At 40.7% G+C, this 12,301-nt stretch overlaps 1 protein-coding gene and 1 pseudogene across 2 annotated transcripts in view; both read right to left on the reverse strand.

The window, feature by feature from the left end:
• The window catches only part of LOC308624258 (cytochrome P450 2C18-like), a gene marked incomplete at its 5' end in the record, with an annotated part of 44,932 nt that overhangs the window by 4,630 nt on the left and 28,001 nt on the right, over positions 1-12,301 (reverse strand). Inside the window, 2 exon segments of the mRNA XM_081247351.1 lie at positions 573-688; positions 6,212-6,262. Of these exon segments, the coding sequence (XP_081103477.1) occupies positions 573-688; positions 6,212-6,262 (167 nt within the window).
• LOC308617323 (sterol carrier protein 2-like) lies at positions 7,698-8,294 on the reverse strand (annotated as a pseudogene). The gene has a single exon. The product of its transcript is annotated as a sterol carrier protein 2-like (transcript).

The raw sequence follows: 12,301 nt of genomic DNA on the forward strand, positions 1-12,301 counted from the left end.
GCAACACTGAGACATGACAAAGGGATTGCATACAAAATATATAAAGAACTGCAGTAATTAAATAATAAAGCAAACAACCCAATCAAAAATAGGACTTTGAGCAAACACTACCAGTGAACACATACGAATGGCCAATCAACACATGGAAAGAAGCCAAATATCATTATTCACCAAGAAAATAGAAGTAAAACAAAATGAGATATCACTACACAACCACTTCAGTGTCTAAAATTTAGAGGGTGCGGTGGCAAGTGTTGGGGCGCGTTAGTCGGTGGGCATGCAGACGGCGCACCCAGGTTCCATTCAGGGCCAGCGGCCACGTGCTTGCCCGCGACCCCGCCTCTTAGCCAGCACAATGCAAACCGTAAACAACACAACAGTGTGGGGAGGAGCCTTTGCCTCTCGAGCTTTCTTTGCCTAGTCTCCGGCCTCTTGACGCTTCAGGCGAAGGGCCGTCTTTCCGCCCCCAGTTCCCGCGCCGCGGGACGCGCAACTGTGCCACCGGCTCCGGAGCTGAGAGCGCTGCCAGCCTGTCGCGCCAGAATGGGGGATGAGCAAGTCGGGCGCTATACCTGGTCCAGGCAGCGCCGCCCCACCTGCCCTACGCCCTCGGAGGGGAGGCTCGTGTCACAGGTTGGACCACGTCGCACGGCGCCTCGCTGCCGCCAACCCCTAGGCACTCCCTGTGCTGAAAAAAAGCGTGTTGGGGAGGCCACCGCTTCAGCAGTGAGGCCTGCCTCCACCCGCCGTCTGGCCCTGTCTGCGCGGGCTCCGGACCTGGATTCCAGCCGGGCTGAGCCTCAGGCCGCGCGGGGACTATGGGCACCACCAGCGAGCGGAAAGGGGGTCGGCTTCACGGGGCGGCGCCAAGGTCCCGACCTTTAACCCCTGATCCCCGCCCCACCTTCCACGTGAGGCGAGCCAGACGTCTGACACGCGCCTGCAAGCCCTTCCACAGAAAAGCGAGAAAACCTCCAGCTTTAGCACACCGGACAATCAGTTCCACCAAAGTTAACAACGATGCTTTAAATTTTTTTTTTATTGCTTTAAAAATATTTACAGATCTGAAATCTCTCCCCTTTTGCCCCTACCCATACTCAGGACAAGAGAAACGGAAAGAGGCGTTGCGATGATTGTTCAAAGCCCCCAAGGGCCGGCTTGGCCGGCCATGTGTCCGTGTACATAAATACAGGTGTGTATGTGGGGAGAGGCGTGTACTTGGTTTGGTGTTTTTCTGATTTTTTTTTTCCCTACCAGTCAATATCGTTCTGGCCAAAACTCCCTTTCCCACCACCACCCAAGAACAGCCCCTCCAAAATGATTTTCAAAACGTATTGGGGGGCTTCCCTGGTGGCGCAGTGGTTGAGAGTCCGCCTGCCGATGCAGGGGACGCGGGTTCGTGCCCCGGTCCGGGAGGATCCCACATGCCGCGGAGCGGCTGGGCCCGTGAACCATGGCCGCTGAGCCTGCGCGTCCGGAGCCTGTGCTCCGCAACGGGAGAGGCCACAACAGTGAGAGGCCCGCGTACAAAAAAAAACACAAAAACGTATTGGATTGTTTTGGGTAGAACGAGGTGATCTGGCTGGAGGAATGCCGATAAATACCAGAAACAATCAAAACAAAAAATAGGGCAGAGTCCATAAATAAGAAATAATAAATTAAAAATAAAATAAAATTTAAGAACACTAACAACGGCAAGTGTTGGAGGGTACCTACCTCCAGCAACTGGAACTTTCATATATTGCTAGTAGGAAGGGAAAATGTCACAGCCGTATTAGAAAACAGTTTGGTGGGTTTTTAAAATAAAGTTAAACATTTAAGCAACACTCCCACTCCTCGGTATTTACCCAAAAGAAATGAAAATTTATGTCCACACAAAAACCTGTATCAAATGTTTAAAGCACCTTTATTCAAATAGCCCAAAACTGGAAGCAACCCAAATATCCATCAATTAGTAAATGAATAAACAATTTGTGGCTCTCCACATGATGGATTACTCATCGATAAAGAAGGAATAATCCACTGATACATGCAATAACAAGGATGAATCTCAAACATATTCTGCCACATAAAAAAGAGATAAAGGCATATATTGATTACAAGTTATTTCATTTATGTCACATTGTATTGCATTCCTGAAAAGGCAAAACTGTAGGACCAAAAGCAGATCAGTGGTTACCAAGGGCAAGAACTGGGGGAAATGGATTGTTTGCAAAAGGAGAATAAGGAAACTCTTTGAGATGATGAAAATGCTTTATATCTTAGTTGTGGTGGTAGTTACATAACTTCACATACTGGTCAAAACTCTTTAGACTCTACACTTAGAAAGGTGATTTTTCTTCTACATAACTTATACCTCAAGTAAAAAATAGAGGAATACAGTAAGTCACAAAAAGCACATATGGTAAAAAGTCTCCTTCCCATCTAACTACACAAACTTATTTAGACTTTCCAAAAACAACCATTCCCACCAACTAGTTATATACCTTCCAGAGATATTATGCATATCAGGCAGATAATCCTATATACATTTATGCCACTTATCACTTTCTTCTTTTTTTACCCAATGACAAGCATCCAGTGGATCTTGATTTTTTTCTTTAATTAAAATAATTTAGGGACTTCCCTGGTGGTGCAGTGGTTAAGAATCTGCCTGCTAATGCAGGGAACATGGGTTCGAGCCCTGGTCCGGGAAGATCCCACACGTCGTGGAGCAACTAAGCCCGTGTGCCACAACTACTGAGCCTGCACTCTAGAGCCCGCAAGCCACAACTACTGAGCCCGCACGTTGCAACTACTGAAGCCCGCGTGCCTAGAGCCTGTGCTCTGCAACAAGAGAAGCCACTGCAATGAGAAGCCCACGCACCGTCACCAGAGAAAGCCCACGCGCAGCAACAAAGACCAAACGTAGCCAAAAATAAATTAATTAATTTAAAAATAATAATAATTTAGATATTGTCCCGTGTCAACACGTATACAACTGCCTTATCATGCTACATAATATAAATGTGCCATTACACTACTAATGAACATTTAGATAGCTCAAAATATTTTTTTATTACAAGCAGTGATGCAAGGATGAATTTTTTGGGCATTCCTTCATTAGCACTTGTAGTAGATTCCAAGAATTATAATTCTTGCATTATAAGATACCATATTTTATTTTTTAATAGATATTGCCAAAATGTCCCCCCCAAAAAAGATGTACTTATTTATAATCCTGCCAGTGGCACGTGAAAGCACTTGTTTACACATATCCTCTCTAATAAAAGATTTTCTCAGCCTTTGACTTCATCACACTAATATATGAAAATAGTGTCTCATAGTTTGAGCTTGTATTTTGCATGTTACCTGGTTTAATTCTTGCAACATTTTGAGGTAAACAAGGTTAGTTTTATCAACAGTTCACAAATGTCTTCAGCAGGACATGAATAGTCACACAAAGTGGCATAAATAAGGAATATATATAGATTCACTTCAGTTCAAGTAAGGTTTTGACCACCAAATGAAATTGCATCAAACTTATATTTGTTTTCAATTTTCCACGTTTTTAGTATTGCAGAATTAAGGAGGAGGGATTTCTAAATCCACGTTACAGGGAAAAAAAAAAAACTTAGATCAGCTCTAACACAGTAGCTTTCAGTGATCTACAGCTATGTATATTTAAAGTAAAGCTAATCAAAAGTAAATAAAATTTAAAATTCAGTTCCTCAGTTGCACTGATCACATTTCAGGCACCCACTAGGCACATGTGGCTAGTGGCTACCATATGGGACAACGCAGAGATGCACAATTCCCTCTTCCCCAGAAGATAGCAATAGTAATTTCAACCTTAATAAACTCACGGTCCTTCTCCCCTCAAAGTAGACTTTTCAGTCATCTTATTTTTATGTATAATAACATATGCAGGCTTCAAATGGGAGTAGCTTGTAGGATACCAACTATAAAGTCTGAATAAAAATAGAAACCATGTGTTAGAAAGCACTGGAAAGCTGCAGACAAAAATTAGTCTCCAGATTCCAGAGACAGAAGAAACTTGGAAAGGTAAACTGGCATTCACAGTCAATATCTGACTGTGTTAATATCCAATTCTGAAATAGGAGGTGTTATGTAATTCTGTCCGCCTAGTGAAGGAAAGATGAACACTTTCTGGAAGAAGATAAACATCACCTGAGACTGCGTTTTTTTTCTTATGCAATATTTGAGCTTAAGCAAAACTTATCAGGTACAGGGAAGACAGAACTAAGCAAACACCAAAAGAAAAGAAAAGGGGGCAATTATATACATATAATAAAAATATACCCACAATATGGAAAGTTACCCACCTTATTTTATGAGGCCAGCATTACCTTGATATCAGAAGTCTGATTAAAAATTCTTTGAGAAAGAGTAATTGCAGACCAGTCTCTTGTGAATATAAATACAAATGTTCTCAATAAAATGTAGCAAACCAAATTGAGCTTTTTATATATGAGAGACAGACACAGACCCCGACAGAGAGAATAAAATATATGCCATATAAACAAATGCAGAGAATACATTTGGTCAAATTTTGTACACACAATTATAAAAAAATTATACAGATTGCGAAGAGCAGGGGACGGGAAAATGGGGAGTTTCTAATCAATGGGTATAAAGTGGTTGCCGGGGGTTTGGGGGAGAGAGGGATGAAGATACAGAACACAGAGGATTTCTAGAGCAGTGAAAACTACTCTATATGATACCACGATGAATACATGTCATTATACACTTGCCCAAACTCATAGAATGTACAACATCAAGAGTGAACCCTAATGAAAATGATGAACTTTGGATGCTAATGATGTGCCCAAACAGGCTCATCAACTGTAAAAAATGCACCACTCTGGGAGAGGATATTGATAATGGGTGAGGCTATCTATGCATGTGTCGAGGCAGGGAGTATATAGGAAATCTCTGTATCTTCAGCTTAATATTTCTGTGAACCCAAAACTGCTCTTAAAAAATAAAGTTCATCTCAAAATATCATACAAAAATAAGATTATGAATATTTCCCTGATCTGCTTTAATATTTACAAAAATATACATAAAATATCATTCTCAATGATGAGATATTAAGCCCTCACCTCTTCCTGGATATCACAAATTAAACAATGGCCACTATTACCACCACTTCTGTTCAACACTATCCTGGAAATCCTGCCAGTGTGATAATGCAATAAAGAAAATTAAAGTCATGAGAATTGGAAGATAAAGAATAAAACAAATATTAAACCAGGTGGCAAAACTGTATATACAAAAATTACAAATCAATCCATAAACAAATTATTAGCAATGATAAATGAATTTGGAAAGGTTGCTAGATATAAGGTCATCAAAATAAAATCAAATATATTTCCATATAGCAAAAAAGTGGGGGCTTCCCTGGTGGCGCAGTGGTTGAGAGCCACATGCCCTATATAGATGCTGTGGTGCATGAGATCCAGAGATACATTGACCTTATCCCCACCAACCTGCCCCATGCAGTGACCCGTGATGTTAAATTCAGAAACTGTTTCATCCCCAGGGTAAGATTTGTTTCTCCTGCTGTGACCTCAATGCTCTTGAAGTTCCCATATTCACAGTATGGTTGCAGTCCTTAAGATGAGAGAATTGCAAAAGTCATGCATGGGGTAGCCTGATGGGTTTTGTGTTGTTTCCAATTTGTGGCTATAAATCTTCATGACAGATCTTGATTATCTGGCTAAGTCTCCCAAATTTGTTCTGCTTCTGTAATATTGTTTTGTCTACTCTTAGCAGTTTACATTTCCAGATAAATTTTAGTATCCATTTGTCAATTACCCAAAACACTCAGCTACGATTTTTATCAGGTTGATATTAAATCAATTTGGAAAGAATTGACATCTTGACATGTTGAATCCTTCAATTCACAGATACAATTTATTTGGGCTTTCTTTAATTTTTCAGTACTGTTTTGTTTTCAGTACAGTGGCTTGCACATCTGTTATGTTTTTCTCAGATAAATAATATTTCTGATGTTATTATACATTGTATAATTTTATTTTGTTTTTGTTTTTTACTTTTTGGTTATGCCACGGTGTGTGTGGGATCTTAGTTCCCGGACCAGGGATCAAACCTGCGCCCTTGCATTGAAAGTCTCAACCCCGGACCACCAGGGAATTCCCTACATTGTATAATTTTTAAAATGCCTTTTCCACTTTTTTTTTTTTGCAGGGACTCTGGTGTCTGCCAATCACACAGTCAATCTCTTTCTGGACTTTAGCTGATAAGACACAAGTGAGACTGATGGAAAAACAGGAAAATACATACCACATTTGCATACCAATTCAGAGTTACATAAAGCTCTGTGGAGGTGTTCCAACATCATTATAAACATCAATTATAGGCCCAGAAGGACACCTAGACATACAGAGTGAGTTGCCATAATATAGGTACAAATGACTTTCATACAAGCTAGGCTTTGAGATAAATCTGTGCACATCTATATATTAGCATACAGGATCATTAATACAAATAGAAATTATGAAATGCTTCAAATATAAATATTACTTTTTTTTTTTTTTTTTTGAGGAAGAGCTATTTTAATTTTCTATTAAACATTCTTCCGGGCTTCCCTGGTGGCGCAGTGGTTGAGAGTCCGCCTGCCGATGCAGTGGACATGGGTTTGTGCCCCGGTCCGGGAAGATCCCACATGCCGCGGAGCGGCTGGGCCCGTGGGCCATGGCCGCTGAGCCTGCGCGTCCGGAGCCTGTGAACTTCCAAAATCATTATTTTACTCCATATCTTACCAAGTTATTAGAAATAACATTAGCATTAGAAAAACTAGGAAGGTAAAAGTAGGGAAAACACATCACATGCCAAAGTCTGATATGAAATTTACCTTTAAAAAAAAAGGAATAAAAAGTAATATTCCTTTAAATTGAATAAAAAAAAACTAGGAAGGTAAATTAAATGTGGCTTGTTAAACTAAACATATGAAAAGGGAAAATTATAACAAAGGAAGGAGAGTTTTACAAATTTAATTAAATTAATACGAGATTATAATTTGAAAACTGTGCATCTCAAAGCAAACTTTATTTGTTCAATTATTTTTAACAACAGTGTTTTATGATTCTAATACATTGATTTTTTTCCAAGAAGGAAACTCACTTAAAAATATTTTTGTTTTAAAAAATAGGCCTGTGTTCAGCTATATATTTTTTCTCCCAAGCCTCGATCATATTTCTTTGATTTGGGAGGAAAATACTGTTTTGATGGTGTGAAATGAAAAACTGTAAAGATTTTTTAAAAAAAACATCCCAGTACAGAATTTTAAAAATTATCAGTGGAAAACAGATTAAGGTCATTAAATGCACAACACTAACTACTGGCCAGCTACTGGTATTCTGTTTCTTCCCTAGTTCTCCCAAAGAAAACTTAAAAACTGAGTCTTCAGCAGAATAATCCTCAAATATACTTTATAAGCAAAATTAGAGCTTTTGTTTACATAGTTTTTGGATTTTGCTATTCCTGATTTTATTCTAAAACTCAATTTTACCCCAAACCATAATTACCATATTAACTTTGTAATGCACAGTTGTATGCAATTCAGCAAAGCAGTAGTACACCATCAGGTTCTATTCACCCAGAGCTTAGGAAAAACAGGATTGGTCACACCCATTTAAAAACAAATACGCTATTTGCCAATGTGTAGTTTCAATCTAAGTTCTGTCAATGAAATATATGGATATATATCTATATATCTCATCTTGATTTTCAAAGGTAGACAAAGAGAGTTCTTCACAGCTTAGCTTTGCCTGGCTGAAGCTGAAGATTTTGTAACTTCATAGCCAGACCCATGCTGCCAGTGATTTTCAATTTACCTTGAAAGAAGGCCGACTAAGGATTCATTTTACCAGTCATCAAAGCCAGCAAGACCGTCAGCCATTGTAATTGTGCAGTCGGCCTTCTTATCTGAGTTAGGGAGCACTGATCCTTTGCCATTCTTCACGTCCACCACCCAGGTGGCTTCTTTACCTCCAGGGCCATCCTTCACCTTGAAGGCAAAAATACCACCTATTTTCTTCGCAAACTGCTCCCCTTCCTCTTCAAGCTTCTTCTCAATCTCCTTAAAGACAAGATTTGCCTTAAATCCATCAACTGCAGAGCTGGTTGAAGCAGCCTCAACTTGATGAGTTCTAAAAGAACTGGCAGCTTCAGGAAAATCCATCTTGTACAGCGTGACAACTACTGCTCCTCCGATGCCTAAATTATGCTGCAGAGCAACTTTTGCACCAGAAACTTGCCTTTTTCCGGCTTCCTAAATATTACATTATTAACTCAAGAAATTACTGTCCTCGCAGAAAGAAAAAACAGGAATCAAGTATTAATTTCATTTTAACAACCAAATTCTGTAATTGATGTATATGTATGTATGGTTTGTGTGACTGTACATGTGTTGTGTGTGTATTTATTTGCAACTTTCAGTGCTATCTTCTTTAATCCTCATACTCCCCAAAGGTGGCCACTTTGAAACATTCTAGCACTTTCTTCTGAAATTTAAATTTCATATTTCTAAATAATTACTAGGGCTTCCCTGGTAGTGCAGTGGTTAAAGAATCTGCCTCCCAGTGCAGGGGACACGGGTTCGAGCCCTGGTCCGGGAAGATCCCACGTGCCACGGAGCAACTAAGTCCGTGCGCCACAACTACTGAGCCTGCGCTCTAGAGCCTGCAAGCCACAACTACTGAGCCCCCATGCCTAGAGCCCATGCTCTGCAACAAGAGAAGCCACCGCAATGAGAAGCCCTTGCACCGCAATGAAGAGTAGCCCCCACTCGCCACAACTAGAGAAAGGCTGCACACAGCAATGAAGACTCAATGCAGCCAAAAATAAATAAATAAATAAATAAATAAATTTATTTTAAAAATTACTACTTTTATTTCCTGATTTATCTATTTTTAGACAATGTATGACTTTCTGGTAAGTGAGATGAGGGCTTACATCTCAACCACCACCCCATACAAAATAAGTACCCACAAACAGATATACACACACACACAACTTCCCCTCACTCAATTCTCTGCAATATATTTATATCACAATTTTTTATTATATCACTATTCATTGTTTATATCATATTACTATGTAAATACTGTACAAGTAAGACAACTATGATTATGTTAACTCTTTTGTACATTCTTGGTCTTTTAACACGTATTTCAATTCCTAATTTTTAGATGCCAATTTAGAATTATTGCAAATGCTCAGGCAAATGTTTCAAACTCTTAGTAATTAATTTTCTAATTACTGGGAAGCCTCAATTTATCATTTCTCTTTTGTTCTTGGTGTCTCCTCTCCCATCTCCTTTATCCACCTAGTCCATTTTGAAATAGATGTTTTCTAAACCTTGTGCCCAGCACCCTCTCTGAAACCTCCATTTTCCTATATGAGATCTCCTGACTCTTCAGGAATAATTCTCATTTATAATTAATTTTTCATCATTTCAATGGGGTTCTGACCCAGAAAAACATAATTTGCTTAAAGATAATTTTTTTAATTAAAAAAAATGTTCATAAAAGTTTAAACTATTGACCTGAAAAGAAATTCTTATGGCAAACACCATTTTTCTGGACTCAGACTTCTGGAATATTTCCTTTGGAAGTGTGACATAAGTACAAAAAAAGAAAATTATAGGCCAATATTCCTGATGAACATAGATGCAAAAATTCTCAACACTGGGCTTCCCTGGTGGCGCAGTGGTTGAGAGTCTGCCTGCCAATGCAGGGGACACGGGTTCGTGCCCCGGTCTGGGAAGATCCCACATGCTGTGGAGCAGCTGGGCCCGTGAGCCATGGCCGCTGAGCCTGCATGTCCAGAGCCTGTGCTTCGCAACGGGAGAGGGCACAACAGGGAGAGGCCCGTGTACCACAAAAAAAAAAAAAAAAGTTCTCAACACAATGCTAGCAAACTGAATATAAGAGCACATTAGAAGGATCACACACCAGGCTTCCCTGGTGGCGCAGTGGTTGAGAGTCCGCCTGCCAATGCAGGGGACACGGGTTCGAGCCCTGGTCTGGGAAGATCCCACATGCCGCACACCACAGTGAGAGGCCGGCACACCACAATGAAGAGTAGCCCCTGCTCGCCTCAACTTGAGAGAGCCCGCGCACAGCAGCGAGGACCCAGCACAGCCAAAAATAAATAAAATAAATAAATAAATAAATAAATAAATAAAAAGAACGATTGCACACTATGATTAAGCCAGATTTATCCTTGAGATATATGGGTGCTTCAAAATATGCAAAACACTAAATATGATGTACCACAGTAATAGAATAAAGGATAAAAATCATACTGTCATCTCAATAGATGCAGAAAAAACGTTGGACAAAATTTAACATCCTTTCATGGCAAAAACTCCTCCCAACAAATTATGTATAGAAGGAATGTATCTCAACAAAATAAAGGACTGTATCTCAACATATATGACAAGCCCAGGTCTAACATACTCAACGGTGAGGGGAGTGACATCAGCATTACAGCAGTGTGAGACACTCCCTTTGTCCCCACCTTCAATGTACAACCAGTTAAACGTCCATAACTCAACAAAGGGAACTCTGCCCAACACACGAGGATGCCAGAGAATTCCACACATCTCTACATTTAAAGGTGGGTGGATTGGAACGCGTAGAGGAGGCAGAATGGAGGGAACAGGTGAGGCAATGCCTGAGATGCTGGCACCCAGTCATGGCGTCTAAGCCCACAGCCCCAGAGAATCCAGGAGTAGTGGGGGGGGGGGCATTGCACACAATTCTGACCTCCCAGTCACAACAGCACCTAAAGCCACAGGGAACTGAGAAGTGGCAGCAGGACCTGTGACTGTCCCTTCAGCTGTGGAAGCACCTGCAACTCTGGATCCCCACCCTCCCACCCACAGCAGCAGCACCCATGAACGTGAAAACCCCTAATGCAACAGAGGTGACCATAGCTCCAACTGCCCTCCAACTCCCACCCTCCCTCCTCGGCAGTGAAGCCCACAGCCCAGACGACCCTGGACAAGGTGCCTGCCGTTCTGGTTCCCCAGGTGGCAATGCCAGCAATAGCAGTGACACCAGCAACAGCAAGGCACCAATGACAATGAGGCATCAGTAGTGACAATGAGGGCACCAAACAACACCTCTGGCAAAGGCAGTGGGGTGGAAAGTGCCAATTCTCAAATATAGCCAGAGGCAGCTGAAGTAAGAGAAACCAAAAACTTGTGCTATAGTGTCATCTACCGAAAACAAACAAACAAAAAGGCCTCCAATTACAAACCTGTTGAATTGTTAGAAACAAGTTTAAAAGAAAGACAAAACACCTTTACCTAACGAAGAAAGGTGTTTGCTACTTCAAATGCACCAGTAGAAGAACAACTCATCAAGCACCATCGTTAACAATAGCATAAAAATTCTCCAGAAGCCAAACTGAAAATCACAGAATATTGAGATCTAATTGATAGACAATTCAAGAGAGCTGTCGTGAAGAAACTCAACCTCAACATGATACAGCAAAACTCAGTCAGGCAGTTCAATGCGCTAAGAAATGAAATTAATGAATAGAAAGAATACCTTACCAAAGAGACTGAAACATTAAAAAAAAAAAAAGTCTGGAGCTGAAGCATGCAATAAATGAGATGAAGAACACATTATAAAGCAGGCGTTCCCCAACCGCTGGGCCACCTGTTAGGAATCGGGCTGCACAACAGGAAGTGAGTGGTGGGCCAGTGAGCGAAGCTTCATCTGCTGATCCCCATAGCTCCCCATCGCTCACATTACTGCCTGAACCATCACCCACTGCCCCCGTTCGTGGAAAAACTGTCTTCCATGAAACCCATCCCTGATGCCAAAAAGGTTGGGGACCGCTGTTATAAAGCACTGGAAATAGGGCATCCCATGGAAGAGAGAATTAGGGAGCCTGAAGATAGAAATCTAGACATGATTCTGGTTGAAGAGGAGAGAGAAATAAGGTGTTAAAAAAATTGAAGAAATTCTAAAAGAACTATTGGAATCCATTAGGAAGGACAACATAAGGATAATGGGTATCCCACAAGGAGAAGAGAGGGAGAAGGGAACAGAGAGTTCATTTAAAGAAATAATAACTGAGAACCTCCTAAACCTGGGAAAGGAACTGGATATATAAGTGCATGAAGCTAAGAGAACACCTAATTACCTCAATGCAAAAAGACCTTCTCCAAGACACATTATATTAAAACTGCCAAAAGTCAGTGACAAAGAAATCCCCATATGCTGTTGGTGGAAATGTAAACTGGTTCAGCCACTAT

This window comes from Mesoplodon bidens (genome assembly GCF_964165515.1).
Source record: "Mesoplodon bidens genome assembly, chromosome: 1".
NCBI classification, from domain to species: domain Eukaryota; kingdom Metazoa; phylum Chordata; class Mammalia; order Artiodactyla; family Ziphiidae; genus Mesoplodon; species Mesoplodon bidens.